General features: G+C 51.5%; 1 protein-coding gene across 2 annotated transcripts in view; it reads right to left on the bottom strand.

Moving 5' to 3' along the window:
- The window catches only part of NECAB2 (N-terminal EF-hand calcium binding protein 2), a 90,297-nt gene extending 83,650 nt beyond the window's left edge, over positions 1-6,647 (bottom strand). Inside the window, exon 1 of one of the 2 annotated variants that reach the window (XM_050904105.1) lies at positions 6,620-6,647. In XM_050904105.1, coding sequence (XP_050760062.1) covers positions 6,620-6,643 — 24 coding nt within the window. In that variant the 5' untranslated portion in view covers positions 6,644-6,647. Of the gene's footprint in view, positions 1-1,849; positions 2,048-6,619 lie in introns of those variants that run through there. The other variant, XM_050904104.1, reaches the window with a different exon arrangement.
- Between the last annotated feature and the right edge of the window lie 5,934 nt (positions 6,648-12,581).

Below are 12,581 nucleotides of genomic sequence, written 5' to 3'. Positions count from 1 at the left end.
CCTACAGCCCGCAGCTGCCCGCCTGCCGGCCCGTTCCACCGGGCAGGACCATCCGTCAAGCGCTCTGCTCTCTGAGCTGCTTTTGGTAGCTCAATAGAGAGAGTCGCATTGGTTCATTCAGGGAACCGAAATGCCTATGAGCCCAGGGTGCTCAGAGATGTAATGAGCTTCAGACTCGTCAGCCCATGCCAATGCCTACCAGGGACATGGTAGAAGATTCAGCAAATTATTCAGAAAACGGGCTTGCCTGGAAGAGCTACTACTGCCTAACTCTGAGGAGGCTGGAGGAGAGTGTGAGTTATCCTTTACTACAGCCAATGCCTCAGTAGTTTATTTTTGCATTCACTACCCTTTTTTTTAAAGCTAGGAGATAGCAAAGCTGAGGATCTATGTGTTTAATTACTAGATGCCGCAGAAAGACGGTGTAATTACACCGTTCGCACTCCGGTTGATTCCACCCCATTCTTCCAATTCGTTTAAGTGCAAATAGCCTCGTTAGCTCCCTAATCAGGAAGTCTATAAATACCGCAGCCGAGGCACTAAGCACACCCCTGTCTGCCCCCCCAAACCTGGGTAAGGGAGTCCTGGGTCCCACGCACTCGCAGGCATCCAGGACCATGCTGCCCAGCTCCTGCTGCACAGACCCTCACAGCTGCAGCCCTTCAGGGACTGCAGTCCAGGACCTGGGTGGATGCAGGACCCGGGGTGCACCCCTATGCCCAACTAACCTAGGGCAACCCATGGTGAAAGACTGGGGGGGTTGCAGGACCCTGGAGTCCTGTATCTCCATCCAGTCAAGCTAATACCAAGATTAAGGACCTTCAGTGCATCCCCATCCCAGCTGGTCATGGGGATGCAGGACCTGGGAAAGGGGCTGCAGGACCTGGGGTGTACCCCCATGCCAAGCCGGTCCAGAAGGTGCAGGATCCTGGCAAGGAGATAAAGGATACAGGCTGCATCCCCACGCCCAGCTGGTCAAACAAAATGCAGGACCCGGGCTGCACCCTCATGCCCAGCCACTTTGGAGGTGCAGGACTCAGGAAAGGGGGTACAGGATCCAGACTGCACCCCCATGCCCAGCCGGTCCGGGAGACGCAGGACCAAGGTGCACCTTATTCCCAGCTGCCCCAGGGTGTGCAGGGCAAGGGGATGCAGGACCCAGGCTGCACCCCTAGTGCCCAGCCAGTCTAGGAGGTGCAACATCCGGACAAGTGGGTGCAGGTCCCGGGCTGCAACCCCATGCCCAGCCAGCCCAGAGGCACAGGATCTGGAAAGGGTTTGCTAGATCTGGGCATCCCTACACCCAGCCAGTCCGGGAGATGCAGGACCTGGGCTGCACCCCATCCCCAACCGGGCGGGGATGCAGAATCCGAGGAATAACCCTGATGCCAAGCCGGTCGGGGGGGTGCAGAATCCGGCAACGAGGGTGCAGGAACCGCGGTGCACTCCCGTGCCCATGCAGCCTGTGGTTGCAGGATCCGGGCAAGCGGATACAGGAGCCGGGGTGCAGCCTCTTGCCCAGCCGGTCCGGGAGATGCTGGACCCAAGCGCAGCCCCGCGGATGCAGAACCCGGGAGACAACGCCGATCCCGAGCTGCTTGGATGGGTGCGGGACCCGGGCAAGGGGATGCGGGACCCGGGCTGCACCCCCATGCCCACCCAGTCGGGACAACCGGTCCGCGGGGTGCAGGACCCGACCAATAACCCCGATCCCGAGCCGGTGCAGGATCCGGGCAGGCAGGCAGGGAGGCAGGACCCGGCGTGCCGCCCACGCCCGCCGGCTCTTGGGGTGCGGGACGCGGGGTGCACCGCCAACCCCCCCCGGCCCGGCGGCGCGCGGACCACTCACATCGAGGATGACGGAGGTGCCCTTCCTCTGCGCGGCGGCGGCTCCCGGGGTGAGCAGCTCCCGCTCGGCGACGCCTTTCTCGCTCATCCTGGCCACCACCCAGCGCAGCAGCCCGTCCAGCCCGCGGAGCGCCGGCGGCGGCTTGCGCAGCAGCCTCTGCACGCCGGCCCGGCAGTAGCGCGCTGCCTGCTCGCACATCGCTCAGCCCGGCCTCATGCTGGAGCTGGGGACTCCCGCCTCCTCCTCCTCCTCCTCCTCCCACCGCCACACGGCGGGCAGCGGGCAGGGGCGGGCCCGCGGGGGGACCCGGGCGGGCGGGGAGAGGGGGGTCCTGCCCGAAGAGGAAGGGGGGGATTTTTGGGGGTAGGTCACCCCGAGCAGCCCCGGTGGGTGTTGCCTGCGTGCTCCCACCCCCATACAGCCCCCCTGCTCCAACACAAAGCATCCTTTTAGGAATCTTCTATCTAAAAAGAGTATTGCTATGGCATGCCCTGTCCCTTCTGCAGCCTCCCTACCCCCCACAACAGATTTTAGCAGCTCTTTGTACGGACAGCACAGACCAAATTTCTTGCTAGGAAATAAAACTTGCCCCTGACCCCCTACCCCTACTCCAAAAAGCCCCTATGCAACGAAGAGCCAGCAATTCCAGCCGGGGTATTGCAGCGTTCGTGGCTACAGAGCTAATCGCAGTGCTCAGCTGGACAAATATTTCTAATCCTGTAATTCTGTATTACAAGGATATTCCTTTGTGATACTCCCGTGCTCACCTACACAGGTCAAGATCTCGACTTGCAGTAGGGGCAATAAGTCTTCTGGCCAAAAAGACACTAAATCATTTCATCTCCCCCTCCACACTTGAGGAGATGCTCCCAGTTTGAGTTCAGACCCAGAAAGGCACCAAAGCCAGAGAGCTCCGACCCAGACCCTCTCAGAGGCTTCCCCAGAGCACCGGAGCAGCCACAGGCTCTGAATGGCCTTTCCCCCTGGCCACCCGCATCAGCCAGACCCTCTCAGAGGCAGCTCTAGGGGACTTCATGCCCCACAAGGGCCACGTCCCCAGATTTCAACATCTCTGACGTGGGAGCCAGCAAGCCCAGCACCCCCATGCAAGCATTAAACCCTTCCCATGCTGAGCCCTATGCCTTATCTCCAAATGAGGAACAGTATGATCACTCCAAAAGGCCTGACCAGCTACTGCTTTAAGAGAAAAAAACAGCAATAAATGATTTCTTTAAACAGCGCTTATATATTGCAGTGCACCAGAGCCCAGACTCCCCAGCAAAGCCTACCTGGAGGTATTATTTAGCCCCTTCTTCTAACCACCCATCTTTATTCAGGTAAATTAGGGTGAAACTTCTGTGCTTGAGGTGACACGTGGAGGATTGTGCATTTTCCTTTCAGCTGCTGCTCAAAGAAAAGCAAGTGGGAGCCTGGTTCTCTCTGCTGGAGTACGCGGATAATGGCTGGAGGCTCTTGAAACGCTTTCAAATAGATGGGGCGCAGAGAAGTGTGGCAGTAGGCCAGGACATCCGTGGGCTGAACCCCTCTTTCACCAAGCTCTTGCCTTTCAGGGTTTCCTTCTTCTTCAGCAATACAAAATTAATGGGGGAAAACGGAGGAACTTCAGGGGGTTTATGTTGGCTCGTGGGAGCTGTGTGGAGCGATTTAATGGCTCTGTGTTCATTTACAGGGATGCTCAGAGCAGGCTGGTGTGCAACCCAGCCATCGCTCAATCCCCACTTACATCTCACAGCAAAGATAATCTAAGGCAAGACATGTCTTATCATCCCTGCCATGGGCTTAGGTGGGCTGGATCCCTGTGCACCGATCGCTGGTGCCAATCAGTCCGTACCCCTCATGCCCTGAATTACTGCACTCTTTCGTACAATCCTCAGATTATTCATATGCTTCTTTCTCCTTTAGACATGGCTAAATGGCTGGTTCAGGCTGTCTTAATCACATCCAGTTTAGGATTACTATATGCTTGTTATTTAAAACTATTTACTGAAGAAGTCTATAAATAAGGTTCTTTGAATTTTCCTTTCCATGTGCCATGAAGATTCATTACTTGGCTTGGAAGTTTGGGGCTATTTCTGTGCTTTTGTCAAAATCAGTTCTTGTTAATGTCAAAACCAGCTCTACGGCATTTAAATACTCATTTTTCCTCCTAAATGGATCTAGGTAGAAAAAGTTTCAGCCACTCAGACATTAGGAAGAAGCCAGCCATTTGCACTGGGCTGTGTTGCTAGGGGCTCAGTTATTCCCAGGTTTCCACGAGGTTAAAGTCTCCCTTTGAGGGAAAAAATGGGAAAGACGGTTACTACTTATATGAGCCAGGTGAGAAAACACAGGAACCCCCAAGGCATGCGCTCAGGCTGGTCCCAGCCCACGTGTCACACCGCAGCCAAGGGGGAGGGCAGAGGCACAGACCTCAGGTTGGGCTCTGTGTGCCAAAACTCATCCCCTGCCTCTTGCCGAGGGTGACGGGACACCGTCCTGTGCAAATAAACACGACTGCAGCCAAGGCATCGGGGCTTTGCCAACCTCTCCCGCCACTCTGTGCTACTAGTCGCAGCACTGTCCAGGTCCCAGGCAAGCAGCCATCAACCAGGGCCAGAAGAAACCAAACAAACAAGTGATGGACAAGTGGAGACAATAGGGTTTTGCCTGCTGTAGGACACCTGCCTGCCTCTTCAGCTGTGGCTCCCTGGCTTCCAGCACACTTTTTGCTCTTTCCTTAAAGGTGGAGAGAGCAGGACCACCAGCAGCCACTCGGTGCTTTGAAAGCTTTATGCATATGCATAATGCAGATGCTGAGTGGCACGGGAATAAATAGAAGAGAACAGAGAGGAGACAACAAAAAAGCACAGTTAAATCCAGGCAAAGTGCATCCCAGTGAAAGCAGCAAGCATTAATTACAGGTCTTGATAGACTCAGAGTGGTCAGGCCATGCAGTGCCCAACAGCAGCAGAGCCCAGCACACAGCACAGCCTGCTGCCTCCACTGCTGACCCAGTGGCATTTTGCTTTCCACGTTGCTTTGCGGGCAGAGAGCTCAAACCCTGCCCGACGGCAGCAAGGGTGAGCTGCAGAGGGAAAGGCAGCAGCTGCAGCTTCTCTTCCTTGACATTTAATGGTGAGCTTCCCCACTGCTGCGCTAGCCAGGCACATGTGTGGTCCCAGACCATTACAGTCTTACAAATGAAGGATACAGTAAGGACGGGAAGGTTGTTGAAGGCTGGGAGGGATCAGACCTATTCTCCCTCACCCCCAGCTCCAAGTTCAGAAACTCAGAGATCTCAAGAAAAGGCTATTGCCATTCCAGTTTCAGGTCTGATCTTGGCCCAACAGTTTTTGCTCCCTGGTGCATGTGGTGCTCAGCACAAAGCATTGGTTTACCCCATCACTGGCAATGTTTGCTCTACAAGCTTTTATAGGGGGTTTATTCAGGTGCTACGCCCAATATTTTCCAGCAGCTTCTGGAAAGGCTGTTGGAGCAGGAGCTTACACCACGTGCTGTAATTTCAGATGAGAGGCCGCCTGAAGAACTCAAGGGCTTCTCTGAAAGAAAGGTCCGAGACAGAGCAGAAGTCCTGCCCGCACCCCGGCGTGGCAGGCAGAGACAGTGGCTTTCATCTCCCCTTTGAATTCTGCCTTCTCCCCCCTGCCCCTCTGCGCACAGTGGGGAGCTTTATTTAATTAAAAACTTCCAACAGGCAGGACCTGCAGCCTCACTTAGTGCAAAATGTCACATATGACTTACTAATATTTACTAATGACTGAGGGATTGAGGTTAATCCAACGGTTCGATGGCAGGAAGAAGAAATGGCAACCCCATTACAGAGATGGGAATTAAGCAGAGCAACCTTGCCTGCCCAGCCCGGAGGCAGAAATGCCACTTTAGTCCCTGCGCTAATTTATGTTTGTTATAATGCAACATGTAATCACCAGGTGATTTTTTAACAAATTTATACCCAGCTTGAAAATGTCACACTGCCAACAGCACCAAGGTAATGCACCGGTCTGAACTGAAGAAGACCAGGGAGACCACGTACATGCGCAATGTATGTTAACTCCTAAAAACACAACAAACCCCCTCCCCTCTGCAAGTTGAGGGGTGCAGAGCTCGTGGTTTGGAGAACACAGCTCGCCCACACCGCTAATAAAGCATTGAGTCCCCCCCAGTCACTGGGATCCCGGGTTTCTGACCCAGACCCTGCAATCAGGGCAGGAGCTGGAGCAAGTATGACGCTTCAAATGCACCATTTTATGTCGCATTGATCTTAGAGTGCTACGCTGGTTCCTGCTTTAAGACAAAATGTAGACTTTGACTTTAAATACCTCCAGACCTTTTCCAACTGCAGTTACACTAATGAGCAAAACAAATTCCTTCTTTTAAAGCACTCCTGCTTGCACCCAAACATCCCCTCCTCAGGGGGCTTTTTTGAGGAATTATGCAGCCCACCCAATGCACCCAGTTGCTGCAAATGGAGACCAGACACAGTGTGAGAGTTCAGTTATTCCTGGTTCTAATCCTAAAGGCAACCCCTAGACATCTGGGAAACCTCATAAAGGGGAATTATCTAGACTAACCTCGCAGTCAAATAAAACCTCTGCAGCATTAGGAGATCATAGTCCTCAGATACCCAGACTTCCCCAGAGCTCTGAGATGGTTCTCCAGAACAGTATGAGGAATTACCACCATAAGGAAAAAACCAAATAAATTTAAAAAAAAATTAAAAATTAAAGCTCCAAATGATAAGAGGCTCACCTTCTGAGACATACACAGGCTCATCCTGGAGAGGCCTGGGAGCTGTGCAGCTCCTCCCCAGCCCTCAGCAGCAGCACAGTTCCTGCCTGGGGCTGCCCGTGGGCTTTGGGCATCCTGTGGAATTCAGGACACCTGGGCTGGGGGCTCCACACCAGCTCCAGGCATGGCCTTTCCTCCCCAGGGACCCTGCCACCATTTAGTGCAAACCTTAAAAACCAAAGAATATTGCACTTTTGTTATTCCGAGGTGCAGGGATGCAGGCAAACAGCAGGTAAAATCCTTCTGCTGATGGCTGCTAAATAAATCCTAGAGGGTGGTGGTTGGTTTTGGTTTGGTGGTTTTTAGCCTGCTTGTTTGGGTATTAAGGGGGCATTACCCAGCTCTGTTGTTTTGGCACCTGAGAAAATGAGCATTTAACACCAAAACCAACCCGCCCTTGCCTAAAGTTACAGGCCACTGACTTGATAGAGCTTGTGATTGTGTAGCTGTAGGGAAGAGATATTGTAACATTTTTCTTGCATGTTTGTTACTTATAATAGCATTCCCATAAAGCAGACCAAAATATTTTTCTTTTCAACATGCAATTTAGGTCAGAATTATTAAGAACCCTTGGAATAAGCTAATCCATTTCTAGTGACCTTTCAAAATTACTCTTTGTTTCTCGTGCCTGGTACACCTCATATCGGATCATATGTAACAGTACAAAAAGCACGGAAGTGAGGAATGGTAGACTTTCAGCTTCATAAGCCTGTGTGTGGGCATGATCACCAATTAAAAAACCAGTTGAGTTATTGCACCTAAACAAATTAATGCCTCTTTATAATTGACCTCATGCGTTCTCCCCAACTGCAACATAAAACTGTTAATTTACATTATTTTAATGGACAAAATGTGTCTGTAAATGTATTGAAATTAGAGCTATCAAGCTTCTTCATAGCAAAAGTGGTGAGGGAGGGACTGGCATTTTTCCCATTGCTCATGCCCTTCATAATTAATTTCTAAAGTAATTTCCTCCTTTGCCCAGCAGATACCACCTCTGGCCACATTTGTGGGGAAGACAAGAAGATTTCCCCAATTTATTTGGAACAATAAATATCGTTAATTACTGCTCGGAGGGTAAAATCTGACAGCTTTCAATATAAGAGGGACTCCCTCTGGGGTACCCAATACAGGCACGATGGCAAAGCCCCTCCTGGTGAGAGCCCAGGCAGGGTCGCAGGGGGCAGCCGGGGCACAGGCAGGACGCTGCCCGAGGGGATGCTGGATTTAAAGAAACAAAATAGAAACCTTTCTTATTCTTAATGTACTTAGCCTGTGGCTAAAGCTGCGAACACATGGAGGTTATTCAGAAGGGCATAAAATTTGCCTGGGTATGCCTTTGCCTGCGGCATTGCTCTCTATCCTCAAAGCGCCACTGAAACTGCAGAACAGGAGCGATTTTGGCACAAAACCTGTGCCGAGAGAGGCTGAACCTACAAGCCAGGCTTGCTTCACATCACACAACCCCAGCACCCCACTGGAGCCCGAGGGCGGGAGCACCCCCCGACCTGCTCTGCGGGAATTGAACGGCCGGAGGAAGGGTTGGACATGAAAACGCAAGAGGAGTCTGGCACGTCGTGCTAACGCTCGGGGACCACTCAAGCAGCTGCTGGGGGGCTGGAATTTGCCTTCAGCCACTCTGGGGATGCCTGGGACCAAAAGTTTCACGTAGCTCCAGGGTTTGCTGGTGTATTTACCTACGCAGGCAGCCGTGCTCCTAGATGGGATCCCCTGAGGTGAGGGATCACTGCCACAAGCATGCACAGTAAATGAGGTTCAGGGTCAGCACATGGCACGGCAGCAAGCACCGGCGGTGAGGAGGAGACGTCTGTCAGGGCTCCCTGAAAGATACTCACTGCAACTCCAGGAGTGAACCGGGCTTTCATGTACAGATCATCAATTTAGTAGCACACTCAAGGCTGCTCCGTACTGCTTACTTACTTACATTACAGGCACATTCATTTTTCCCGCAGCATTTTATTTGTCCTTATTTGCTGTCCTCAAAGTGACAGAAGTGGGGAAATTATTTATATCTTACACCGCTCCAGGAATTATTCACCAAGAGTTTGGGTGAGTAACATCTTCCATTTCTCCAGTCCTGCTCACTGCTGCACACACGAAAAAATCACTTTATAAGCACGTTATTGGGTTTCCTGGCTGTGAAGCTATTTTTAAATGCTGCTGTGTTTGCCACTTTGGGATCAAACTCATGTAATTTAATGGGTTTCACTGAGACATCAACAGGCCCGCAAGGCAGCTATCGATTTCCCAGAACAAAGGGCTGCTCTTGAAATAATTGAACGGGACCACTGTTAAGTGACTGCGAGCTGCAGGTGCTGGGGTGCGCACAGACGAGGGCTTGCTGGGATCTCATGGAAAACGTCCCCCCGAGCGAGGCAGCTCCTGACCCGGCATCCCCAGGGGAGCATGAAAGTGAGCGGGGCAGCAAGTGCCTTTCCCGCACAAAGTCTGCATCCATCCCACAAGGCCAGAGCTGGAAAAGGGCCACCTTCATCCCGTGGCCATCACCCTCGTGGAAATGTCATGCCTGCAGCCTGTGCGGCACCGGAGGGCTGCACGCCCGCAGCACGGCATACAAGGACATCTAGTGCCTGATGCTGAGGCTGCAAGGAGGGACTGGGTTACGGCAAAGTGTGTTTTTCTGGTGGTTTACCTCCTCACAGCAACAAAATGTCCCCGTGGGCCCAGCACCCATGGTGCTCCGGAGAGTGGGATCCCAGCGGGAGGGTTGCTGCGAGGCTCTGACATGCGTTTCAGCTGTCTGCGATGTCTGAGGCTTCGTCTCGCCAGCTGGAGCTCCCCGACAGCCCGTGCCCCCTTGCCTGAAACACAGCTCCTCTGACAAGTCCAGTTTGGGCAGCTTTGGGCCGTTTCCCCAGCTGGGCTTCGACACATCCCACACGGCTCATGGGGTAATGCAGGTAACGCAGCACGGCTGACGAGAACGTGAGATTTGTGTCGTCATCTACTTGCAGTGCCCACCTTTCTATTCCTATCTGTTTTGTGAGCTTCTCAAAGTCCGGCACAGATCCAGCATCCTAACTGAACGCTGCATCTGGGGATGGAGCTGACCACACAGTTTGCAGCATAAGAAACCAATCTTGTTTTCAAAAAGGACATGATCCCGTCCAAGCTATCCGTAGCCAAGCTGGTGCATGAAAGCTGCTTGGGCAACACAAACAGGGCTTGTCAAGCCCTCGTACAAGCAGAAATACTGTATTTCTGAGGATGATCTAAGCTATCCACAGTTAAGGAAGGTGGACAATCAAGACTTCAAAACCATCTCACGAGGCTAAAAGGTCAGAGCATCGCAGACTGACACACAGGTGTATCAGCAGTTTAGGCACAAAGCATGTTTGCGTAGTACCTGTGCTGCTAATGTCCCTGCAGAGCCCCGGGACACGGGATGGCAGCAGGGAGAGCAGTCACCCGGCCAAGCGCTGCGGCACACTGCAGCCAAGGTCAGAAACTCGTTGCACCGAGGTGCTGCCAGGAGATGCCCCTGCCCACTGCCCCATCCTTAGGCAGCAGCCCTCACTCTGTAAAATAGAGATTTTCTTTAAATGAGACTCAGAGAAGATGGCTGGAGACAGGGAAGGTCCCACTGGGCCACGCAGTTCAACAGAGAACCTGAAATAATTACGGATTTGGGATGTCTTAATCTAGGCCATCCCCGCAGGGAGGGATGCGTCCCTTTGCGCTTTAAAGGATCTTTGCTCTGCAAAAATGAACCTGTCTCACAGCGAGCTTAACAAACCTTTCATCTCGGTACTGGTGAGCTTTGCAGTCGGGAGAGGGAGCTGTGCTGCTGCGGGACGGACACACGGACACCTCAGGGAGGGCTGAAAGCCTGTTTGCGACCAGACCTTGCAGCATAATATGCTCGTGTTTCCTAAATAAAATATTGATTTAAAGAGGTTTTAATTGAATGCATCAACATTTTTCGAGTTGTCTTCCTCTGTCTCCTTGGAAGTTTGAAAAAACCGTAGCTATTCACAAAATTCGTGCAAGTTTATAAGTAACTCTGGGCTCCCTGAAAACCACTGTTTTAACTAGCTTGCTACCCCCGTCTCGGTGCTGCCCTGCTTGCACAAAGCCTCTGTGCGACACCCCTGCACCCCTGGGCACCTGCCCGTCCTCCCCCATCCCACCTACCACCCACCCTCTCTTTACCAAAATGAAAGACCCCAGCTCTGACCTTCCCTCTGCCAACTGCATCCTGAGTCACATGCACACAGGTTTTATCCTCTTAATTGGGGTTTGAATCACACCTTCAGAAGCCTGAAACTGTTTCCCGGTAAAACCTGTCCCAACAGCTTTACTGCTCCGTGCAAGTCCAGATCGGTGCTTCAGGATGGGCAAGACTCACCTCCTTGAAAACATGTCTGTACAGTCTGTACCCAGATAATTACATACTACGATGTCCAAAATATCATGATGGAGAAGATCTCCACGTCGTTTCTGTGCAAACACCCTGAGCATCGTTGGCAGAGCCCGGGCTGTCTGCTCCTGCTGCCAGGCCAATGTGCGGAGCCCTCAGCCCAGCAGAGAACAGCACCTTTTGGGGGCTCCCAGGCACGGATTTCCAGAGAAACCCCTCTTCCAGCACAAGTTACAGGTATCCAAAGGGGTTTACCCTTCCTCTTTCTGCTATTTAGTGATTTCAGATAGCAAGATACAGGGTGGCAATTAAACTCCAGGTAACTCCAACTTTGTAACTTCTGGAAGATCATGGAAAAAGATCCAAAGCAAACCACAAATTTAAGTGGTAAAAGACCTGTTGTAAAGTCTTTCCATTGATGCCTTCATTCCCATTTTCTAGGTGCACCTGATGGTCCATATATTTCAGTAGGAGACAATGCAGTATGAGACACATCGGCAAAAATACGAAGCTAATTATTTACCACATGACCTTTCCCATGAAAATGGCAGAAATAGAGCTGTTAAATGAAACCATGCTATACTTATAACTGCAAAGGACTCAGGCCACCCAGATTGTCTGAATTCATTGTAGCAAGCTCTGTCTCAAAAGAAGAGGTTTTTTCCTTGGGTTCCTTAGCACTGACTCTCACATGGTAGAAGTCCATTTCTCATGATGGGCATGCAGGAAGCACGAGCATCGGGTGGGATGTCGGGTACCGGGATGCAAGGCTCCCAGCTGATCTACCAGCAGTTTTCTTCAGGTGTCACTTCAGATTTGTGAAGAGTGGCTATATTAAATAGCAGAATAAAGCTTGCATCCATGACTGCAGAAATACAGAAATCTTAAATTGCAACTAGATAAACTACCTGAATCTCTGGTTTTCTTCCTGGCAGAGAAAAGAGTGCTTCTGGGTTGCATCCATGGGTTGTTCCGGTTCCCTTCGTTTCTGGGCAATTTTAGAGGGATTTGCCCAATGCGTATCACCTGCTGTCTCCAGAATAAATCTGGTGCCTTGCAGTAATGTTTCTGAGGGTTTCTCTACCAGGTGCACACTCTGAGTCACAGATTTACTGCTTCACCTTTGCCTCCAGGATTATGGCAAGTGACTCCAGAAGCCCATTATAGACTTGAAAACCATTCCACCTTGTCGTGGTTTAACCCCAGCCAGCAACTCAGCACCACGCAGCCGCTTCCCCCTTCCCCTTCCTAGTGGGGGGGGGAGGAGGAAAAAAAGTAAAACTTGTGGGTTGAGATAAGAACAGTTTAATAACTAAAGTAAAATAAAATACACTACTAGCTAAGAATAATAGTATAATAATAATAATTGCAATGAAAAGGAATATAACAAGAAAAAGAGAAATAACACCCAAGAAAAGACAAGTGATGCACAATGCAATTGCTCACCACCCGCTGACCGATGCCAGAGCCGCGATCCGCCCCTCCCGGCCAACTCCCCCTGTTTATATACTGGGCATGACG

This window comes from Gymnogyps californianus, chromosome 12 (assembly GCF_018139145.2).
Source record: "Gymnogyps californianus isolate 813 chromosome 12, ASM1813914v2, whole genome shotgun sequence".
In the NCBI taxonomy this organism is placed as follows: domain Eukaryota; kingdom Metazoa; phylum Chordata; class Aves; order Accipitriformes; family Cathartidae; genus Gymnogyps; species Gymnogyps californianus.
The sequence above is the reverse complement of the archived record's forward strand: the minus strand, read 5'-3'. Positions and strand labels throughout refer to the sequence as shown.